The sequence below is a fragment of the Argopecten irradians genome, chromosome 6 (assembly GCF_041381155.1).
Source record: "Argopecten irradians isolate NY chromosome 6, Ai_NY, whole genome shotgun sequence".
Classification (NCBI taxonomy): domain Eukaryota; kingdom Metazoa; phylum Mollusca; class Bivalvia; order Pectinida; family Pectinidae; genus Argopecten; species Argopecten irradians.
In genome coordinates, this window is record NC_091139.1 from 24,392,373 (window position 1) to 24,417,741 (window position 25,369).

At 35.8% G+C, this 25,369-nt stretch overlaps 2 protein-coding genes across 17 annotated transcripts in view; both read left to right on the forward strand.

The window, feature by feature from the left end:
• The window catches only part of LOC138325400 (otoferlin-like), a 118,336-nt gene that overhangs the window by 17,932 nt on the left and 75,035 nt on the right, over positions 1 to 25,369 (forward strand). For 11 of the 16 annotated variants that reach the window (XM_069271034.1, XM_069271032.1, XM_069271037.1 and 8 more), the window contains 12 exons: positions 600 to 820; positions 1,403 to 1,511; positions 1,849 to 2,147; positions 2,404 to 2,601; positions 2,759 to 3,028; positions 3,308 to 3,500; positions 3,688 to 3,947; positions 10,876 to 11,037; positions 14,423 to 14,491; positions 19,412 to 19,546; positions 19,902 to 20,063; positions 20,355 to 20,526. In XM_069271034.1, coding sequence (XP_069127135.1) covers positions 600 to 820; positions 1,403 to 1,511; positions 1,849 to 2,147; positions 2,404 to 2,601; positions 2,759 to 3,028; positions 3,308 to 3,500; positions 3,688 to 3,947; positions 10,876 to 11,037; positions 14,423 to 14,491; positions 19,412 to 19,546; positions 19,902 to 20,063; positions 20,355 to 20,526 — 2,250 coding nt within the window. The remainder of the gene's footprint in view (positions 1 to 599; positions 821 to 1,402; positions 1,512 to 1,848; positions 2,148 to 2,403; positions 2,602 to 2,758; positions 3,029 to 3,307; positions 3,501 to 3,687; positions 3,948 to 10,875; positions 11,038 to 14,422; positions 14,492 to 19,411; positions 19,547 to 19,901; positions 20,064 to 20,354; positions 20,527 to 25,369) is intronic. The other 5 variants (XM_069271045.1, XM_069271047.1, XM_069271043.1 and 2 more) reach the window with 1 other exon arrangement.
• Positions 21,447 to 23,432, forward strand: LOC138326114 (autotransporter adhesin BpaC-like). Its single transcript, XM_069272247.1, has 2 exons — positions 21,447 to 22,190; positions 23,133 to 23,432. Exons 1-2 carry the CDS (start codon positions 21,447 to 21,449, stop codon positions 23,430 to 23,432), a joined length of 1,044 nt encoding a protein of 347 aa, XP_069128348.1.

Sequence of the window (25,369 nt, forward strand, 5' to 3'; positions counted from 1 at the left end):
AAGAAGCTCTCTGCATAAAGGTACTATGCAAATAAAGCTCACTACAAAGGAGTTTTCTACATAGAAGTTCTTATAGCTGAGCTCACGACAAAGAAACTCTGCATAAAAGTACTAATAGCTGAGCTCACTACAAAGGAACTCTCTACATAGAAGTACTAATAGTTGAGCTCACTACAAAGGAACTCTCTACATAGAAGTACTAATAGTTGAGCTCGCTACAAAGGAGTTCTCCACAGGATATGTAATCTGTGTACTAATTTTACACAATATATGGCTGGTGACACCAAAAGTGTATAGCACCATTAGCATCACTCTCACAAACTTTTCATTCAAGTAATCATGACATGAATGACACAATTTTGTGAAAGAAACAATTTCAGAAAAATTTGAAAAGTTAATCAAGAATTTTTGAAATGAAAATTGTCAAGAAGTTAGACCAGTTTCATTTCCCATTGAACCTCTAGCCTGAACATGATAATGGCCCTGAATTGGTTTGAATGTAAAGTCAATAATAAACAGAACAAAGAAATATTTTCGCTTTCCTGTTTAAGGTCACTACTTTCACTTGTTTAACTTGCCCTGATGTTTAACCATTTCAGGTTTTCTGCCAACCTTTGGCCCGTGTTGGATAAACTTGTATGGGTCGATACGTGACTACAGCATACTAGACGAGAACACGCACCTCAATGATGGTCTCGGTGAAGGAGTGTCCTATCGAGGCCGTATGCTCATTTCCCTGAAAACTGACATCATCGACAGTGTAGAGGAGGGCTCAAATAAAGCTATGGTGGAATTAGAGCCAGCACTACCAATACCAGAAGTAGGTCAAGAAATGAAATGGGATGAATGGTTACCAAGTTTGTTCAAATGGATGACCATGATTTTCATTCAAGGTCACAGGGGTCAAATAGGCTAAAATCTTTAAACAACTTATGAATAACTTGAATAACTAAGAGTCCTAAAGACCTGATATAAAGCCTGTGACATGCTTGGACGAATGGCAAGTGAATGACCTTGACCTTCATTCAAGGTAACAGTGTCAAATAGCTTAAAATATTTAAACGACTTCTAGCAAATAGCTAAGAGGCCTAGAGACAGGATATTGGACTTGTAGCACAGTTGGGATCAAGGGACCTTCATTCATGGTCTAATTCATCAATTATATCCGAACCTAAACTCTCTATTAAAAGAGTTCTTTGTATTGCCTTAATTGTTTGCCAGTTCTATTTTTTGAGGTGTTGTATTGTTGCAATAGTCAGATGACCGTTAAGGCCCATGGGCCTCTTGTTACTGTAAAACAAAATGCTGCAATCTTCATTAGTTTTACATATTAGGAATGTGTGAGTGAATCTGAATACTTGACTATTTATAATGTTTGTAAATTGTCACTTTTATTTCCCAGAATGCAACAGGGAGATTGGAGGAGTACTTCCTGTTTGGCTGTTTCTTAGAGGCATCCATGATTGATAAGAAAGTTGGAGACAAGCCTGTCCATTTTGAAATCAGCATTGGTAAGCACAGAACATGTTGAGGTTAAAAATATTAGTATCAAATTTCAGAAATTGTTTCTAGGTATCTTCTGAAGATGGCATGGTCTCATTCAAGGAATTTCTAAATTTTCATCTGCATAAATTTCTGATTAAATATATTTGAATGGCATCTGCATAGTGCAGAGTCGAGTTCTTCCTTAATATGACTTCTCAAAAACCCAGAGGTCTAGAGACCTGATATTGGGCATATAACATGCTTTGTTGCTTAGGGCAAATTATTGGATGTCAAAATAAATGGAATTTCATGTACTACTTACATATTTCACAATTTTAAGCAACAGCATATATCTTTTTCCAGCCAATGCTGGAAATACATTGGATGGGTACAACCCTCCAACCAAGAAGAAGCAGGACTCGAGCAGCGAAGAAGAGAGCGAGGAGGAAGGAGAGGATGGTCCGATGGAGAAACCATCAAGTACTGACGCCCCCAAGTGGCAGAGTCACACACCACCGCTACGCCCAGTCACCCGTGACCGATGCTATTACCACCTGCCCTTCTACGACGACAAGCCATGTGTCTACATCAAGGAGGTGTTTGAGGACCATAGACGGAGAATGTATAACACAAATATCATCAACAAAATCGCCGAAAAACTGGTCAGAACCAAGACATGTTGTTTTGTCATTGTCATGTTTTGCTCTTGGTTCTTTAGTTCTTCCTATGAATGGTGATAAATAAATATCTCAATGTAAACTAGTGCGATATGTGATAAACTTTTGTGAATTTAGCACGATCATGAAATTTGAAAAATTAAGTCACTTTAAAAAGAATGTGATTAGATTGTATCATTTAAGTTAAATTATGAAAATAAATGATATTATTACCAAACCCATATTTTGGTGTCTTCAATAGGAGGATGGGATCAACGATGTTCATGAGATGATTAACCAAGAACAACCATTCCCCGAGAAACGTCTCCGGGGAGTGTTCGAAGAGCTCGGATCATCGGCATCAAAATTTGTTACCATCGTTAAGGGAACCAGTGGGGGAGCCACTGCAGGCAAAACAAAACTGGACAAGGAACGACAGAAGTTACTTATCAGGGAAATGGTAAGTCTGGAGAAGGTAGAGAGACAGAATTTTCTTATCAGGGAAATTGTAATTTTGTTAAAAAAAAAAAAAAAAAAAAAAGGAACAACAAGAAATGGTTATCTTACCTCCACTAACAAAAGCTTCATCGGAGAGTTTTTCTTTTGGTTTTGAACAGGACCAGATGTCTACCCTAGCCCGCAGCATGAAGGCCACAGTATCTAAGGGTAATCTCAAGGACAAACTTCGCTATGCAAGTCAGTATCTACAGAAACTGAAGAGCCTGACATCAGAGCCACAGCATGCATTGCCGGATGTGTTTATATGGATGGTGAGTGGTAACAAGAGGATTGCCTACCAAAGGATACCCGCCATGGACATCATCTACTCCATCGTAGACGAAGAACGTGGCAAGGACTGCTCACGTGTCCAGACTCTGCTTCTCAAGGTTAGTGTCAAGGTCATTGGGAAAGGTCATTAAATATGATGGTTGTGAAATTTGAATTTGATTCTTATGAAATTTGTTAATTACAATCTCTTAATTAAGTATAAATGACTAATTAGGGTTTTTACTAATACAGGATTGATCCTTACATTGACTCAATTATAGAAAAAAAGAATAGTGATCAACTATGATAATTGTAAATGTCAATGTAAAATTGTCATTGTTAATAGATATTTTAGTCCATATTATAAATCTTTATTACCTCCATCTTACATTGTTTAGTTACCAGGCAAAAAGGCTACTAGTCAGGCAGGCTGGGCCATTCAGGCGAAGGTACAGATTTACTTATGGCTCGGTCTAGCCAAACACAAAAAGGACTTCCTCGCTGGACTGCCTGGAGGTTACGAAACAAATAAACTTACCCAGCTGGCCATTAAACCACAAGGAATCCCACCGCCTTTTATACATTACACAGGTAAGCGACAAGGAATCAGACCAGGATTCCACTTCAGAACTGGCCTTCAGAAGACATGCTGGAAGTTCAATCAGTTGTGTCTACATTTGTCCTATTATTGACCAAGTCTAGTCCTAATACATATATACAAATAATTCAAATATCCTTATTACTGACTAATCATCATTTCTCAAATTCGAATTTTCAGAGAAGCAATTGTTCCAGTTAAGAGCGCATCTCTATCAGGCTCGTAGTCTAATTGGCTCTGATGCATCAGGTTTGTCTGACCCCTTTGCTCGAATAGCCTTCGGCGACCAAAGTGTCTGCACGCAAGTGATCGAAGAAACACTTAGTCCAACCTGGGACGAAATGTTGATCATCAACGAGGTTACAATGTTTGGACTGATGGAGGAAATCGCCAATAGTCCACCAACGATTATAGTCGAACTCTTCGACCAAGATAAAGTGGTAAGCTTAGATCCGTTATATTGGCTGCACACGTCTCTATCAACAAGGTTTTTCTCCTCTTCTCAGGAATCTATTTTTAAAATTTTTTAACTTGAATGCTAGAAGTTTGCGGCATTGTAGTTTTCTAAAGACACATTTGCATTTTGGAAATGACAGCACCCTATGGTAGAGGAGGATTCTGGGATAGAGTCGGGTGATAAAGGGATGGTTAGAAACGACTGGGAATATCTTAGATGTGAAGGTATGGTCAAGTAAAAGTACTTTATGACTAGCCCATGAGAATTTTAGATTGGTTTGTATGAATCTAATCAGTAATCCATTCATTAAGTAAGTCAAAAGTTCCATGTGTTGAGAAATCCTTTTTGTTCAACTGATTCCATTGACTTTAGCCTCATCGCCTTTTTCCATCATTGTCAATTGAGCTTAAAAGTATTTGATTCCATTATTTGGCTTCTTTTCAAAAAGCAAAAGTTATAGTAATAAGATAAACTTGAAAGTCTCCATGCACCTAGGACTGAGGTTGAAAAAACGCCAATGGGACTGTAACCTAACCAAGCTTCAATCAGATCTTCTTTCTAAAAGTGCTACCTTAGGAATGCTTTTTGAGGTCGGTAGGTTAAAGGTCACTGTTACTGAATCAATTTACTTTGGGCTGATTTGACTTATTTTTAAAATTTCTAAAATCAACATTCCTGAGAAGGGTTTTATTCAATAATTTAACTTATATCAGGAGGCTACCAAGGCCAACAGATCTCTTTATTTCATGTTATTTTCTGGCTTAAGTTTAGAGCTTTGCATTCAAATCCCCAATTTATTGAACCTAGCTATGTTTATTCTTCCAACAATCTATCTATCCTTGATAACAAAAGTTGACTTCCACTGTAATACTCCTCAGATATACCCAGAGTTAATTTGTATGCAAAATCAGGATAAGATTATAATTGATAATGTCGTATGGTTTTTGAATAAATTATAGATGCATTTTGTTGCTATGGTTATCCTGGCTGCTGCTGCTTGTCATAAAGTCTTGTGAAGAGTCGAATGTCTATGAATGTTTGAATAAAATGATAGCAGAAAAAAATTGGAAATTCCATAGATTTCTTTCTTGTATAAAACAAACCATGTCCATCTGTATACAGCCAAGATTATTTTAGAAATTTGACATATGAAGATGGACACTATATTAGGCATGGATATTTGTACAAGCCCCGGTTTCTTAAAACAAAACAAAAAAGCCAATTTAAAATCAAAACTTAGGTCACGTCATTATGTGATTTAAGTTTATGAAGTCCTTTTTGGATGAAAGTTTGTTTAAAGATATCGGAGCTAATAGGGGATTTCGTTCAACAAGTCTTGACAATTGTTTTACTGTAATAGCTAGTAAAAATGCCTTAATTTTTTTTCCAAACATGAGAACATGAGATTGCTGTGGAATATTTATGGTAATTAACATTGCTAGGAAAAAATCTACTTATTTCTTGAAATGTATAAGAGAGATATCTGATCGTTTGCTCCCCTGCTAATTTTAGGCGATAAAAGGCCAGGTATGGACAGAGTAGCGTTCCTTGATGGGTTCGTGCTGTCATGTGTCGTGCTGTTGTCGTTATTAAATGTTTTGCAAAATCTACTCGTTAGCAATTGACTTGATTATCTACACTCTCCAAAGTACCAATGATCATATTTGATCGTAGTATATTGATTTCCTTTCCTTAGTTTTTAATTGGCAGCAATCTTTTGCATGCAAACCATATCCTAATTACGCATTTTACTGCCTCATTTCTTGAATGGTACTTGTAGAATTGCTGAAATAATCTGTCTTCTATCATCAATGGTTAAGCTGTTATTCATGTTCATGGAATAAATCCATCTATCATCAGAATAGAATTGTTTGGATTTTAAACAGTTTTTACCCTACCATCATCAGATGGTGGGCTATTCAAATTGCCCTGCTTCCGTGGTCCGTGGTCCGTCGGTAAACAATGCTTGTTATCACTATTTCTTAAAAACTACTGCAGGGATTTTGTTCAAGCTTCACATGAAGGGTTCCCTTGGTCCATAGTTGTGCCATACAGATTTTGTGGCTGATCTGAAAAACAAAATGGCCACCAGGCAGCCATCTTTGATTTTGGCAGTTGAAGTTTGTTATCGATATTTCTTGAGAACTACCGAAGGGATTTTGCTCAAACTTCACATGGCGGGTACCCTTGGTCCCTAGTTGTGCCATATAGATTTTGAGGCTGATCGGAAAAACAAGATGGCCGCCATGCAGTCATCTTGGATTTTGGCAGTTAAAGTCTGTTATCACTATTTCTTAAGAACTACTGGAGGGATTTTGTTCAAACTTCACATGAAGGGTCCTCTTGGTCCATATTTGTGTCATACAGATTTTGAGGCTGATCAGAAAAACAAGATGGCCGACAGGCAGCGGTCTTTGATTTTGGCAGTTTGATATCGATATTTCTTGAGAACTACTGAAGGGATTTTGTTCAAACTTCACATGGATGGTTCTCTTGGTCCCTCATGTGCCATACAGATTTTGTGGCTGATTCGAAAACCAAGATGGCCGCCAGGCAAGTTGTGCATAATGCCTTTTGGGACTGATCAGTCAACAAGATGGCCAACTGGCCGCCATATTTGATTTCATCGTTGAAGTTTGTTACCGCTTTTTCTTAGAAAGTACTGAAGCGATCTGTCTCAAAATTTATATGTAGTATGTTTGAAAAAGTTTAAAAAGCAGGGAAAAGATCCCTCTTTCCATTGTCAGACTTACACCATTCTTTGATGGGCGCCAAGATCCCTCTGGCATGTCTTGTTCTTTAAAATCGTTACTTTGCACATAAAACAGTAAAGTACCTCTGTTGCTATATAGTATTTTGACTATACACATGTATATCTGTGATAGTAGAATATGTGATCATTTAAGGGCATGCCTGATGTAATTCATGGTATTCAACTAATAGCATGCTGTGGTAAAAACAGAAAAATTGTTAAAATGACCAACCTTGACCTATCATTCAACTTGAGGGGATGTTGAATAAACTTAAATTGTTCTTTGTGATGGTTAGGAAGCTTGAAGACCTGATATTCAGCCATGAGTCTTCTGCTTGAAAGAAATTAAGTTACAAATTACAAAAGATTATTGATTTCTGGATGACCTTGAAATTGTTTCAATTTTACAAATTACAAATATGTTGAAATATCTAAAAACAAATCAATAACCTGCAGTAAGCCCACATGGTTCTGATGTTAGGCCTTGAGCATGCTAGAGAGAAGCTGTAGGACAGACTTTTCAATATGATTGGAAAACTGGATGATTAACACCGATGATTAATCAAGCCTTTTGGCCATCTTGTTTCTGTATTGTTACTCCTATTGAAGCTGTTTGATTAAGGAAAAACCAAGTGTGAGGGCCATAAATGAATCCAAACCTTGTCACAGTTTCAGTCTTCTTTGAATTCTATAGCAATATTTTTGCTAAAAGATGCTTCACCACCAAAAGAGCATAACAATACCTATTATTTGGACAATAACTATGTATAATCAGTGCTTAACTATGTATAATCAGTGCTTAATTCTGTATAGGGCATAGAGCCATGGAATTTTTGGGGACGCACTTAATTTTTACATTTTTTTTATCTTGAATTAAAATGAGAAACTCAGACTTTTCAATGGTGGCAATGCACAGGTGTAAAGTAAGTAACTTATGAAAGCAAAGAAAAATACTTATTCATATCTACTCATGTTTTTGATAGAGAAAAAATTACCATTTGTCGGCAGTGAAGCATCTTCATAGTTGGGTATAATGATTAATTTGGAAAGAGATATTTTTTACTGACTCTATCTAAAACAACCAAGATTCATGAATGGAAGCAAATAGGAAATTAATAGTCTCTTTTGGACTTAAGTTGACTTAAATGTGTGACTGAAGTTCTATTTGTAACTATGTGTTTGTTTTCTAGATCATATCTTTCATTTGACTTTACCATTTTACATAGTAATTGTTCATTTTCATTAGCTGTAATTACTTTTGCTGTAACTAGAACGTTTTTTTCAATGTAACTAGATTGATTTTTAGCATTGAATTATCTAATTGTATATTTTATGTATATTTTTCATATGTACATAAATCATGATTTTCAATATGATTTTAAATGATTATACAAACATATTTCTTATTGTGAACCTAGCCATTTGTTTTATTTTGGAGCAAGCCAGCCTAATGTTATTACAATCAAAATGCTTACAATACTATTTAAAGTCACAATTATTTGTAGTTTTTAGCCCACCATCATCAGATGGTGAAATATTCAGTCCTTCCGTCCGTCCGTTTGTCCTTCCGTCCGTTAACATTTCTGGTTACCTCTATTTCTCAGAAAGGGCTGAAGGGATCTTTTTCAAATTTCATATGAATTTATATTAAGGTTCCCCTAGGGCCCTAGTTGTGCATATTGCATTTTGGGATCGATCAGTAAAAAAGATGGCCGCCAGGCAGCCATCTTGGATTTTGATATTTAAAGTTTGTTACAACTATTTCTCAGAAAGTACTGAAGGGATCTCTCTCAAATTTCACATGTAGGTTCCCCTAGGGCTCTAGTTGTGCATATTGCATTTTGGGATTGATCGGTCAACAAGATGGCCATCTTGGATTTAGATAGTTTAAGTTTGTTACCGCCATTTCTCAGAGAGTACTGAAGGGATCTCTCTCAAATTTCACATATAGGTTCCCCAAGGATTCTAGTTTTGCAAATTGCATTTTGGGACTGACAGTCAACAAGATGGCTGACATGCCGCCATCTTGGATTTTGACAATTGAAGTTAGATACTGCTATTTCTCAGAAAGTTATGAAGTGATCTGTCTCAAATTACATGTGCAGGTTTCCTTAGGTCCCTAATTATGCATAATACATTTTAGGACTGATTGGTCAACAAGATCGTCAATAGGCCACCATCTTGGATTTTGATAATTGAAGTTTGTTACCGCAATTTCTCAGAGAGTCCTGAAGGGATCTATCTCAAATTTCATGTGCAGGTTTTCCTAGAGGTCTAGTTGTTCATATAGCATTTTGGGACCGATCGGTCAACAAGATGGTCAACAGGCCACCATCTTGGATTTTGATAATTGAAGTTTGTTACTGCTATTTCTCAGAAAGTACTGAAGCGATCTGGTATATATCTCAGAAAGTTCTGAAAGGATCTTTATCAAATTTCATATGTAGTAACGTGTAGTAAAAGTTTGAAAAGCAGAGAAAAGATTCCTCTTTCCATTGTCAGACGTAGATCATTCTTGGTGGGCCCCAAGATCCCTCTGGGATCTCTTGTTAATATTTGATTTTAGCAGATTTATTTACAGCTTCATTTTCAATGAGATTTTGATCTTCTTTTGCAAAGTTTTTACAGAAAGCACACCTGCTTGTACCTACCATAAGCATCTTGACACACTTACTACCAGAGTTATGGCCCTTGGTATTCATATGCAGATTTATAGCTCCTTGCCATTATAATAAGTAGAATTACCTCCCTTGGTCTATTACACTTTCAGTTTAATGGTTATCAGTCTTTATAAGCATTATGCTATGATTGCTGTTTACTTGATCATTTGTGTCTGGATTAAGCATCCAAGATGGCTGCCACAGCCTCCGATTGGCAGAAAACATATTCTTAAATGGCAGCACAGGATCATGGCAATACAAAGATCATGACAGTTTATTTTGTAAAAAAAATACATTAATTATTTAGTCTGAGATGAGGATGAAATTGTTGGTTGAGTCAAGTTTCATGACATTTAGCTATACAAATGCAGTTTTATATGAATGCGAAGACATTGATATCAAACAGACATTTCTTGTTTTATTGTAAATAAATAAAGCATGTGTATTACATCACTTTAATTTGTATCCTCTGAGATTCTTATTTCATATGGAGGTGTGGGCATTTATTAAATCATCAGACATTTCTAGTTTCATTATAATCATTAAGCTAGCTAGGCTTATCATTTATGATATTTCACTATTAATGGTAGGTTGGTTATCACACAAGTAGTTTTTTTTGCACCTTTTTTAACTGTTAACATTGCATATTATATATAAAGTATTTAAAAGTAGAAAATGTGAGGCCTAACGGAGTGCTGAAGAACAAGTTTATGAGAATTAGTTCATAATATCATGAATCTGTCATATTAAAATCTGTATACATGGAAACTTCAAAAATTTATATCATTCTTATTGAAATAATAACTGAATGTCCAATTATTTAATGATAAGATAATGTGTGATAAAATTTGAGTTGACAGTTAATTAGTTTGCTGTAAGGATCTGAGAAGTTCATGTAAAAGTGAATGCAATAGTGTTTATTTTATTATACCTGATCTATACAGCATCATTACACTCATCTATATTATGTTATGTTGTTTTGTTTCATCATTTATATTTTGTGAAAATGACACAGACTTCACTAAGTAAAAACTGCACAAATGCATGCATAATTTGACGACTAACTATTAGAAAACGTGATTTGTTTGACGAAAATTATTGTAGAAATTTACAACAAAAGTATCACTTTTCTTCCAAATTGAACAGTCAGATTCTGAAGTTATTATTCCGGTACGAGGCTATATAATTACTTTTATATTACATGTTAGAGGTTCCTCAATGTTCTTTTCTTATGACAAGACATTTTAAGATTTAATTTTCTTCAATTTGTTGGTATAGATACTTGCAATTATTCTTGTGTTTAAAATATTCTTTTTAAAAAGAAAAATGCTTTATAAAACTCCATGATCATTCAAACTAGTGATAAAATGATAGACATTTGTAAAATTGCTTTTCCAAAAATATGAGTGATTAAATTAGTTTTATTTATTTAAGCAAGTGCAACTTTTCATGTGCTAGTAGATTATAATAACTTGGTCTGTTTTTCTTTTAATGCATAGGGAAAATCTGAGTTTATCGGACGTTCAATCACAAAGCCATTGGTGAAAAAAAGCAACGAAAAATATGAAATGCCGAAATTTCCTCCACGCTTGGAATGGTGGGATGTGCATAGGGGGCCGGACCGTGCTGGAGAACTCTTAGCAACCTTTGAACTTTTACAGGTAACCAATCAGATTTCTGCACTTTAGGAATGTTTGTGTTATCCAAGAAAGCATCTTCATGTAATCAGTTGTTTTTGTTTTCTAGCATGATATTTCTAAGCTAAATGAAAAATGGAAGATTTTCGTGAAGCAATTCATTTGCATTTTTAGTAGACTGCTATGAACAAGGTTTCACAAGCAGTCTTGATAATGCTTTATAGGATATTGCATGAAGTAAATTCAGCTATTTGTTTAGAGATATGTAGTCCCTTGTCTAAAAATATTGATACCTCTCATTGCTCTTGTTTTATCCCTTATCGACAGTTTCCATTTACCTGAATATTTCAAAGATTATTAAATGTAAATGCTATAAAGCTTGTGGATTGGTTTAAATATTTATTTTTCGAAAGATGTATGACATTGTCTCCCTTATAATTACTCATGAGTTATCTACCTTAAACTCAAAGTTATCTCCCTTTAACCCAAAGTTATCTACCTTTTCGATGTAAGTTATCTACATTTCATTGAACGGTTATTTTACCAAGTACATAAATCTCAAAGGGTTTTTATCAATTATTGGATGAGAGACTTTATAGCCATGTAATGTTTTATGCATCAACTTGAATTTGCAGAGCCATGTTTGTGTTAATTTATCTGTTAATTTAGTTGTTACTTTCCATTAAATTGTATGTTTATTGTATAATGTTTTGTCAGGCAATGACATTGATTCGATGTCTTTAATTTTGGTTTATGATATGCCAGAGGATGTAATATTTCTTTAGTGTTTCCTTGCATGTGTTGAAAATTTAGTGACAACCTTTTTTGTCTGCTGATATGTTATATGTAGATAAATTTAATTGTAATTTCTATACTCTCCAGCAAGATTAACTTTATTATATTCTGTTATGAAAAAACCCTCCTGCCTTTCCTGTATGAAGTGATGGTTATTTGACTTTTCTTTGATATTTTGTGATATTTGATAAAAGTGTGGTGAAGTATTTTGGGATTCCTTTCTGTTATTGTAGCAGCTATTGCTTTCATGATTGCTATATTGTAGCAATAAGTCCTACTAAATTTGCAACTGCTTTTCTTATTGATCAGTTTTGTCCTGCTAATGTTTTAGTAATGTATAACTATGCTGTCTGCTATGGTATAACAGCTAATGTGTCAATGACTGCTGTAATGTAGCAGCTAGGGTGTAGCAGCTATTGCAATCTTGTTTGCTATAATATAACAGCTCTGCTAGGATGTAGCACCAATTGCAATATCCTGAATGCTGGTGTAGCAACCATTGCAATATCCTGACTGCTATGGTGTTGTAGCGAATGTCTTCCTAACAGCTACACTATAGCAGCTAATGTTTTCTTGTATGCTTAGATGTGGTGACCCTCTTCTATTTCTGTTCTGTCTGCTATAGTTTAGCAACTATTACTATCCTTGTTTGCTGTTGCTTTCTTGTCTGCAAGGATGTTGTGACCATGCTATGGTGTAACAGCTATTGCTGGTAATAGCAGCTATTGCTCCTCTTGACTGTTATAGTATAGCAGCTCTATCCTTCATGTCTGCCAAGGTACAACAGAGCTGCTTTCCTAGTTGTTATTCTCTAGGATTTATTGCTATGTTCCTTACTGTATATACTGGTATCCCTTCTATCTAGTTTTGTATCCCTCTGTTTTGTAGTTTAGCATCATTGAGCATTTTTCTGCTAATACAATTACTTCCTATTTTGCTTGCTATGGTGAATCATACATGTGATTCTCATTCTCTGATTGCTTTTGGTGTATACTATACTGTTATATTCTGCTGGAATGTGCTAAGGATGTAACCTGATGTGGAATGTACTTATATATCTATCGTGTAACTCGTATCAAAGATTCTGTAGTATGTCATCATTTGCTCTGTGTCTGCGTTTGTGATAAAGTTCAGATTTGTTGTTGGGTGTCTATGTTAAGCTTTTTGACTCTTATGCTTCTGTTAATCTTTTCATTTTTTCAAGGTATATTTAGTATCAATATCCGAGTGAGATGAAGGTTTCAGATGACATTTTTGTTTAAGTAGAATTGTTTAATGGATCATCTAGGTAATTTAAGGAAGAACAGCTTACAGATATAAAAGAAAAAATTCTGGTATTATATCATGGCTATCTATTGTTTTGATTCCATCGTATCAGACAAGTGTGAGTACAAGTTACCTCCCCTTCTATCATGCACATATATATATATATGAAATATAAGGACATAAATGCCTACATAAGTTCCCTAACACAACAGGTGTTTCTATATAATCCATCCATCATTCATTTAAAAGTTATCTCATCTATTATGTAGAAATTACCTATAATTATCTCTCTTGTCTCAGAAAAGTTGCCTCCCTTATTTATTTAATTATCTCTTCTGCCTTATAGAAACTGCCTCCCTTATTATAAACTTTTATCTCTCATACCTTATAGAAATTATATCCCTTATTATAAATTAATTATCTCCCTTGCCTCAATTAATTGTCTCATATTTTACACTAATTATCTCCCCTGCCCTAAAGAAATTATTTCCCTTACTATAAATCAATTAGCTGCCTGCTATGTAATCCTCTTCCATACCGTTTTAATGAATGTGTTCGTACTAACCTTACTATTACCCTGATCAGAAAAACTGCTTGTCTGATTAACTGACCTGAATATTGTGGTCAAATCTTGTAAGCTGTGGTCAAGCAGGTGCATGTGCATCACAGTATATTCCGAATTTGCATATTACAGAGTTATCTGCACTTGCAGGTAGGTATTGATTGTAGCGTCATGTGTTTAAGAGCGTAACGTCATAAGTGTCTGAGAAAACAACGTTAATTGCACTCATAAAATAATAACGTAACAATCGATACATACCCGCAACGGAGCTAACTCTGTAATATGCAAAGACGGAATAGATGGTCACAGGCACACAATACACCTTAGTATATTTTGTGTGATGGAATATTTCACAGAAGAGATCAATATACAAATTTCCATCTTACATTCTTAAAGGTCTATATATATATATGGAAAAGATAAATTTATATTTGCTTAGGAATGGTCCAGCTGAATTCAGAGAATCAAAAAGGTTCCACATTGCTAAATTAATCAGAAAAGTTTGAAAGATGAAAGTTTTACACTACATTTACCTTATTTTCATGACAGAGAATGATTCTGATTGCATTCATCTTCAACTTCCTGTAAATCAAATATTATGGTTTTGTAATTAGATTGTGTAATGCTTTATAATTCTTCTTGATGATTGCTTAATGATTAACATTTTTATGTTGTAAAAACATTTCCTTAACATATGTATGTGTGCTGCTGCGATACCGTGTGTTTGCGCCGTGGGGGCGTGGCTTAATCCTCCCATTGTGTAGTAACATGTCATCCCCATTGTAGTTACCCTTCGAGGAGGCCGATCTTCGAGAGGCTCATCTTACCCCGCCTCATGCCAGGAAAATTCCGCTGGTATCTTAAGCATACTAATTCCTCCCATATTTTTGCTACTTTTTTATTTGTATTTTATTTAAAATTCATTGGCTGTGTGTGCTGTTTACTTCGCTCTAACTTTTCAATATCTGCTGCTTACTAATTAATTAATGATTATAAAGATGACAGTAAATATTGCCTTTTGTCCTTCGTCTATTGTCCGTCTCTAACATATATTGTTAACAGTTTGTCCATTTCTCCATGACCATCTTGTCTGTAAACAAATGTTATTGTCACAATTTCTGAGAAACTACAAAATTCTCTCATAAATATTTTTTTTTAGATATTCTGTATACTACTGATCAGTTGAAATTTGACCGATTACAAGATAAAATGAGAAATTGATAACAAACGGCCATTTGCAATTTGAACAAATCAAATTTTTTGTTAGAAAGTACTGAATTAATTAATTTATATATTTAATTTCATAAGGATAAAATGACGATTATGATAAATAAGGTGGTTTAAGGCTGGAAAATAATTGAAACAGTGGGCGCCAATATCCATCTAATTTTACTAAATAATCAAGTGAATGAACAATTTCTTTTTCTTATTGTTCTTTTTTATTGGCATGATATTTGGAAAAAAATGTTATCTAAAATGAAATGAGGATGAAGAATGCAAACCTTATTGTACTAAATAACCAAATGTGAGTGAATGATCAATATTTTTTTTTATTATCATTCTTTTTTATTGGCATGTTGTTTGAAAAAAATATAATCTAAAAATGAAGTGAAGATGCAAAACCTTGTCAATGTTAGTGAGTTGTTGCTTATATAAAATGGATTTAGTCATTGTTAGTAGACAGTTCATCACTGTATGTACTAGCTCTATACTACAGAGTGAGAATTGGATTTCTCCATTGGCCATGCAGTAAGCAGTAGAATGTTGAGTGATATGTCTCCGTAATGAAGTGAACTTTGGGAAAGTTTCTGATATTATATTATATATACCACACACTGGCTGATTACCTTGATAAACTACATATAATTCTGCACACAAACTGAATCTAATTACCCTATATTACATGTACAGATTTAACCTTGCACTAGGCATATAATTATCAAATGAACCATATCTCACCAATTGCATAAGGAATTCAACTATTGTGATTGTATACTCATTAACAGCACACAAGTCTTGTACACAAAAGCACATTTTGATACAATAAAGTCAGATGCTGTGTCAGATTTGGTATAACAGCATGTAACATTATATCTTGAGCAGGATACTGTATCATATCCACCAAACGGATTAGTTAACTTTAAAAAATAAAGCATTGGAACAATTTGAATCATACAGGAGGCAATAATGTTTCCTTTAAAACAACTTCTTCTCAACTCCTATCATTGGACCTGTAGCATCCTGCTTTGAGGAGCTTGTATGACCTTAACCTTAATTTAAGAGAAGTTGATAATTAAAAAGGAAAAAAACAATAAGAATAAAACAGAAGTTTTAAGGTCACCTGAGACGAAGTCTCAAGTGACCTATCCTAATCGCCTTTTGTCCGTCATCGTGCGTCGTCCGTCTTGTGTTCGTAAACAATTTACATTTTTCGACTTCTTCTCAAAAACTGCTGAAGCAATTTCAATGAAACTCTGCAGAAACCTTCTAAGGCATAAGGCCAATCAAAATTGTGAAAAATATGACGCCCACCCCCCAGGGGACTGTTGGAGGGGCCAAAAGGTGTAAAATTGACTAAAATTTCAAAAATCTTCTTCTCCAATCACAGATGTTGTAGAATCAAATACTCTTCATAGATAGAAAGGTCTCAAGGCCCTCTACAAAACCTGTGAATTATATGACCCTGGGGTCTCCGGTTTTCCCCTGGGGAGGGGATTAAGTTTATTATAGTTTATATAAAAAAAATACATTTTTAGATCACCTGGCCCAAAGCGCCGGTAAGCTTATGTCATGGCGTGGCGTCCGGCGTCCAGCCGTCGTCCGTCCGTCAACATTTCCATTTCGCTACTAGTCATAGAGTTCTGCATAGATTGTAACCAAATTTAGCCACAAACATCCTTGGGGGAAGGGGAACAGAACTTGTATAAATTTTGGCTCTGACCCCCCGGTGGCAGGAGGGGCGGGGCCCAATAGGGAAAATAAAGGTAAATCCTATAAATCGCTACTTGTCCTAGAGTTCTGCATGGATTGTAACCAAATTTGGCCACAAACATCCTTGAGGGAAGGGGAACAGAACTTGTATAAATTTTGGCTCTGACCCCCCCCCCCCCCCCCGGGGGCAGGAGGGGCGGGGCCCAATAGGGGAAATAGAGGTGAATCCTATAAATCGCTACTTGTCCTAGAGTTCTGCATGGATTGTAACCAAATTCGGCCACAAACATCCTTGGGGGAATGGGGAAAGAACTTGTATAAATTTTGGCTCTGACCCCCCCGGGGGCAGGAGGGGCGGGGCCCAATAGGGGAAATAGAGGTAAATCCTATAAATCGCTACTTGTCCTAGAGTTCTGCATGGATTGTAACCAAATTTGGCCACATACATCCTTGGGGGAAGGGGAACAGAACTTGTATAAATTTTGGCTCTGACCCCCCGGGGGCAGGAGGGGCGGGGCCCAATAGGGGAAATAGAGGTAAATCCTATAAATCGCTACTTGTCCTAGAGTTCTGCATGGATTGTAACCAAATTTGGCCACAAACATCCTTGGGGGAAGGGGAACAGAACTTGTATAAATTTTGGCTCTGACCCCCCGGGGGCAGGAGGGGCGGGGCCCAATAGGGGAAATAGAGGTAAATCCTATAAATCGCTACTTGTCCTAGAGTTCTGCATGGATTGTAACCAAATTTGGCCACAAACATCCTTGAGGGAAGGGGAACAGAACTTGTATAAATTTTGGCTCTGACTCCCTGGGGGCAGGAGGGGCGGGGCCCAATAGGGGAAATAGACTTAAATCCTATAAATCGCTACTTGTCCTAGAGTTCTGCATGGATTGTAACCAAATTTGGCCACAAATATCCTTGGGGGAAGGGGAACAGAACTTGTATAAATTTTGGCTCTGACCCCCCGGGGGCAGGAGGGGCGGGGCCCAATAGGGAAATAAGAGGTAAATATTCAAATTCCTTCAGAAAAGAAACAATGAATCTGTATTCAGAACATGACTTGACATTACAAACCAGGTGAGCGATACAGGCCCTCTGGGCCTCTTGTTTGGAGAATTATTTGGTCATTTATAATAGGAAATTAGTCAAATGTTGTCAGAATTATCCCTATTCGATGACCATTGAATCCTTCTCACAAATTTTCCATGACTGACCCCCAGGGGCTTTAGGGGCGGGGCCAAAAGGGGTCAAATAGGCTAAAACTTCAAAAATCTTCTTCTAAAATTCTGGAACTGGTAGAATCAGATGGAAAGGTCTTAAGGTCGTTTACAAAAATTGTGAAAAATATGTGACCCTGGGGTCTCATGTTTCCCCTTGGTAGGAGGTCAAGTTTACTATAGTTTATATAGGAAAAACACATTAATGAAAGTTTTTTGCTTATTTTTCATAGGAAATTAGTCAAACTGGGTTAGAATTTTTAGCCTGAGATGGCATTTTAACATCATATCCATATTGGTTCTGATTTCAAAAATCACAGGTTTGTTGGAACCAAATAATCTTCATAGATTAAAAAGTAAAATTTATAAAACCACTGACACTGACTGACTTCTAGTCTGGTTTTGTTGTTTAGTGTTGGCAAAGCAAATTGGAATTTTAAGCATAAGGTTCGGTAACATAATACACTAACTATCAAAATTAAAAAAAAGAAAAATTAAAATTCTAATACAAAGGTTCAACTTTATTCTAATTTGTAAATACTTTTTACAGATTTGAACCAACTTTGCAATGATCTTTCTGTATCAGAACGTAGGTGACGGTCAAGGCCTCTTGGGCCTCTTGTTTCAATATCCATGACCTTCATTTGACAAAGGTGAGAGGTCAAGTGGATGGTGTTAATGCCAGAATGAAAGACAAATTGATCAGGTTTCATCTAGAGTGAATAAAGTTAGATATAAAATTAGTGACATGATATGTTTGACCAAATGGGATGTTTAATACGGTATATATATTTTATGACATATCAAGTTAATTGTTTAGAAGAATTATACAGTTTCAATTTGTTATTTTTTCATCATTTGCCTAAAATAAGCTTTGTTAACATCTCTTTCATCGTGATTGAAAACCGCACCCTACATTCACAGTATCACCATAATTTCTTGCATGTTCATCATCTGACAATCAAGCGCAGCATACCAATCCAGAAATTATTTGTTTTTTCTTTTCTTCTCTCATTCTTTTCTGTTGTATACTGTAATTATTCAAAAGAAGATTGTGTTAACCTGGTACATTTCATTTACATTTGAACAACTTTCTTCTAATGAACCATATAAGGCCTTAAATTATTACTAAAATAATTGGTTATAGATTGATGGTCAAAAGTGATTAACATCTTGAACAGCATAGCTATATTTATATATAAAGATAAAGAGATAATCACTTTTTGAATCTGATGTCAGAATGTTTGAAATGTCTGCTGTATCTATACTTGCATTATATTACAGGAATAGTTACAGTATCACATTTTTTTATTTCATTTTGTGTGCTGTACCATACACTTTATATAATTTTCACTGATTTTATTTCTTTTTCTTTTTACCAAACCCACATAAAACATACAGTTTATAATTAATGTCTTAGAATAACAACATGTTTTTCATGATTAAGACTTCTACAATAATATAATTCAACATAAACATAGCTAATCAGATGAATTCTTATTGACTTTTGTAGATTACTTGATTGCTTTTTTAAAAGACACCTCAAATAGAAAATAAAAGATATTTCTTGTTATAAGGCTTAAAGACAGCTTGAATTTATTTTCAAATCCAATATTTTGATCAGTTGGCAGCTTTCGGAGACATGTCTGGTCAAGACTTACCTCCCCTTGAACTTCCAGCAGCTTCAGACAAAGATCGGGGACCAATTATGCCCGTACCAAAGGGTATTCGGCCGGTTCTGAGCAAGCATCGAATAGAGGTTAGTCATTTATCTAGACAAAGGGGACCAGGTATATCAGTAATTATACAGATAGAACTTCATTGTATTTCTTATACCCTTGTCAGGAATATCATACATGAAACAGGTTTGTTTTGTCATGTCTTTTCATATGGAGGCGGCAATAAATAGTTATGTTTCAGACATTCCTATTCTATAGAAAACATCATATATATAATATTTCTGTTTTGATTTTAGTCATAACAAATACTTTAACGATAAGATAAAAAAAGATTGTTTTTGTGTGAAATGTAAGAATATCATAAGCCCAGGAATTTCATAGGGATAAGCTTTCCCTGTTTACAATAGATGATAAACTAGAGATGTGTCTGTACAGGTACTGTTCTGGGGTGTCCGTGACCTAAAGCGTGTCCAGTTGACCTCTGTCGACAAGCCTCGGATTGACATTGAGTGTGCCGGACAAGTTCTACAGTCTTCAATCATACAGACCTGCAAGAAAAACCCAAACTTTAATGTTCCTGTCAAGTTCTTTGATGTGGTGAGTGTATCATATAACACTGTCACTTGGGTATTATATTAGTAAATAATTCCTTACATATATATGATATAGTTTCATATTAGATATTTTTTGTTTGTTCTAGCTGTTACCCCAAAAATGCATTGTACTTTAACGATGTTTCAAAAATTACAAGTGTGTACAGAAGAAAAAAAATTAATCAAAATATCATGAAAGTAATAGAATTAAAGTTTGTAAATCAATATTTCAAATGTACAAAATTATTTTGCTGTAAGTCTGTGTTTCAATGTACAAAATTATTTTACTGTGCAGGAGCTGCCAGAAAATGAACTGTATTGTCCTCCCATTACGATTCGCTGTGTGGACTGTCGTAACTTTGGACGATACGTTCTGGTTGGTACCCATGTGATTAATTCACTACACAAGTTTATGTATGTACCTACAACCAAGAAGGCGAAGTCCATCATCTCCAAGCTGTTTCCAGGTAAGGGGAATAACTCATTTCATAAGGGATATAACTCATCTCTAAAGGGCATAATTCATTCCATTAGGGACTTCACTTATTTCACAAGGGAAATAACTCATCTTTCAGGGACATAATGCATCTCACAAGGGTCATAACTCATTTCACTGGCGACATAACTTATCTCAAAGGGAGGGGATACATTTTTTTGCAAGGGACATAACTCATTTCACACGAAATATACCTTATGTCACAAGGGTCATGATCCATCTCACAGGGGATATAACTCATCTCACAAGGGACAGAACTCTTCTCACAAGGGACGTAATTCATTTCACAAGGGACATAACACATCTCACAAGGGACAAGACACATCACAAGGGACATAACTCATCTCTAAAGGGGCATAACTCATGTCACAAGGGACAACTCATATTCTCAATGGACAAAACTCTTCTCATAAGGGACATGAGTGATATAACTCATCTCACAAGGGACATAACTCATCTCACAAGGGACATGAGGGATATAACTCATCTCACAAGGGACATAACTCATCTCACAAGGGACATGAGGGATATAACTTATCTCACAAGGGACAAAACTCTTCTCACAAGGAACATGAGGGATATAACTCATCTCACAAGGAACATAACTCATCTCATAATGGACATAACTCATCTCACAATGGACATAACTCATCTCACAAGTGTCATAACTCATCTCACAAGGAGATAATTCTTCTTACAATGGACATAACTTATCTCACAAGGGTCATAGCTCATCTCATAAGGACATAACTCTTCTCCCAATGGACATAACACATCTCACAAGGGACATAACACATCTCACAAGGGACATAACACATCTCACAAGGGAAATAACTCATCTCACAATGGGCATAACTCATCTCACAATAGACATAACTCTTAATTCTCACAATGGACATAACACATTCCTACAAGGGACATACCTCATCTCACCATGGACAAAACACATCTCACAAGGGACATAACACATCTCACAAGGGACATAACATATCTCACAAGGGACATAACACATCTCACAAGGGACATAACATATCTCACAAGGGACATAACACATATCACAAGGGCCATAACACATCTCACAAGGGACATAACACATCTCACAAGGGATATAACACATCTCACAAGGGACATAACACATCTCACAAGGGACATAACATATCTCACAAGGGACATAACACATATCACAAAGGACATAACACATCTCACAAGGGACATAACACATATCACAAAGGACATAACACATCTCACAAAGGACATAACACATCTCACAAAGGACATAACACATCTCACAAGGGACATAACATATCTCACAAGGGACATAACACATCTCACAAGGGACATAACATATCTCACAAGGGACATAACACATCTCACAAGGGACATAACACATCTCACAAGGGACATAACACATCTCACAAAGGACATAACACATATCACAAAGGACATAACACATATCACAAAGGACATAACACATATCACAAAGGACATAACACATATCACAAAGGACATAACACATATCACAAAGGACATAACACATATCACAAAGGACATAACACATCTCACAAGGGACATAACACATCTCACAAAGGACATAACACATCTCACAAGGGACATAACACATCTCACAAGGGACATAACACATCTCACAAGGGACATAACACATCTCACAAGGGACATAACACATCTCACAAGGGACATAACACATCTCACAAGGGACATAACCCATCTCACAAGGGACATAACACATCTCTTCAGGGACATAACACATATCACAAAGGACATAACACATATCACAAAGGACATAACACATCTCACAAGGGGCATAACACATATCACAAGGGATATAACATATCTCACAAAGTACATAACACATCTCACAAGGGACATAACACATCTCACAAGGGACATAACATATCTCACAAGGGACATAACACATCTCACAATGGACATAACACATCTCATAATGGACATAACACATCTCATAATGGACAAAACACATTTCACAAAGGACATAACACATCTCACAATGGACATAACATATCTCACAAGGGACATAACACATCTCACAAGGGACATAACACATCTCACAAGGGACATAACACATCTCACAAGGGACATAACACATCTCACAAGGGACATAACACATCTCACAAGGGACATAACACATCTCACAAGGGACATAACACATCTCACAAGGGACATAACACATCTCACAAGGGACATAACACATCTCACAAGGGACATAACACATCTCACAAGGGACATAACACATCTCACAAGGGACATAACACATCTCACAAGGGACATAACACATCTCACAAGGGACATAACACATATCACAAAGGACATAACACATCTCACAAGGGACATAACACATCTCACAATGGACATAACATATCTCACAAGGGACATAACATATCTCACAAGGGACATAACACATCTCACAAGGGACATAACACATCTCACAAGGGACATAACACATCTCACAAGGGACATAACACATCTCACAAGGGACATAACATATCTCACAAGGGACATAACATATCTCACAAGGGACATAACACATCTCACAAGGGACATAACACATCTCACAAGGGACATAACATATCTCACAAGGGACATAACACATCTCACAAGGGACATAACACATATCACAATGGACATAACACATCTCACAAGGGACATAACACATATCACAAAGGACATAACACATCTCACAAGGGACATAACACATATCACAAAGGACATAACACATCTCACAAGGGACATAACACATCTCACAAGGGACATAACACATCTCACAATGGACATAACACATCTCAAAATGGACATAACACATCTCATAATGGACAAAAACACATCTCACAAGGGACATAACACATCTCACAAGGGACATAACACATCTCACAAGGGACATAACACATCTCACAAGGGACATAACACATCTCACAAGGGACATAACACATCTCACAAGGGACATAACACATCTCACAAGGGACATAACACATCTCACAAGGGACATAACACATCTCACAATGGACATAACACATCTCATAATGGACAAAACACATCTCACAAGGGACATAACACATCTCACAAGGGACATAACACATCTCACAAGGGACATAACACATCTCACAAGGGACATAACACATCTCACAAGGGACATAACACATCTCACAATGGACATAACACATCTCACAATGGACATAACACATCTCACAAGGGACATAACACATCTCACAAGGGACATAACACATCTCACAAGGGACATAACACATCTCACAAGGGACATAACACATCTCACAAGGGACATAACACATCTCACAATGGACATAACACATCTCACAAAGGACATAACACATCTCACAAGGGACATAACACATCTCACAAGGGACATAACACATCTCACAAGGGACATAACACATCTCACAAGGGACATAACACATCTCACAAGGGACATAACACATTTCACAAAGGACATAACACATTTCACAAAGGACATAACACATTTCACAAAGGACATAACACATTTCACAAAGGACATAACACATCTCACAATGGACATAACACATCTCACAATGGACATAACATATCTCACAATGGACATAACATATCTCACAAGGGACATAACACATCTCATAATGGACATAACACATCTCACAAGGGATATAACATATCTCACAGGCATACATCATCATTCAGGGGAAATTTCTTTCTTTTTTTTTCATCATAATTTGGTTTAAATACTTGCACATCCAAAGTTATGTATTGATTTACATACTGACCAGCATCATTAATTCCTTATATATTGGGTAATTAACCAGGGTTATATCTAAATGGAGATGTCTGATGTGTGGTATAGTTTTATAAATCCAGATGGATACATAGTTACTAATATTGTATTCCTTTTGAACGTCTAGATGATGAAGGTTCCATTTCAGGTAGGATATGCATGGGCTATACCATAGCTACTGATGGTCTGTCTCCCATCTTATATGTCCAGATCAATAATCAGAAAATGGTGACAGGTTTCAAAATTCTTATCCAAAACATTTAGATTATGTGGCTCCAACTTTAATCTTGCATTTTTGAATTCAACTAGAAAGACAGACCATCAAACATCCCTAATTATACATGTATATGCAATCCCTCAATTTGATGCTATATAGTTCCATTAAAACTTTAGTATGTAATTATCATAATCTCACGTTATTTTATCTTAACATATGTATATGAGCATATTCCCAATATTTGACCATCAGAATGTTTGGTTTTGAGCATTTTAAATCATGAAAATACAATGCATGACATCAGAATTACATTTATAATATTATTAATTGCATTAACTGTATATTAAGAAGCATGATGGGGAAAAACTTAGAGACAATAGGGTGACACTTAATTACACATTACTTCTAATACCAAGACATATATCTTTGAGATTTTATAGATAAGATGTTAACAAAGGGATATTATGTACTCTGATTGTTAACAATTAGTTTTCATACTGTAGCAAGCTTAGATTTAGCTTAGAACCTTTCATAGATTTGACTTCATGTATGTTGGTAAATGTTGCTTTCATTTAGATTTGATGATATTATTTGACCATCCAGATCATATTTTAAATACATGTTTTACTTGGCATGTCTGAAGTGCAAGCTGTGATGCAATACCATCATTCATTTTTTCCTTAAAATGTCAATCTTTTTTCGAATAATTATTATAAATCCAAGATAATGGGCCAATGCATACAGGAACAGTTGACTACTAGTTGGTTCAAATAAATAACTTTGACTTTTATATAGGGTCAC

Bases quoted from the DNA above. Each gene is read 5' to 3' on its own strand.
- LOC138326114 (XM_069272247.1), top strand. From the start codon at position 21,447: ATGGACATAACACATTCCTACAAGGGACATACCTCATCTCACCATGGA. The intron at 22,191-23,132 runs AACACATCTCAC...TCTCACAAGGGA, and splicing joins ACACATCTCACAAGGGACAT to CATAACACATCTCACAAGGG.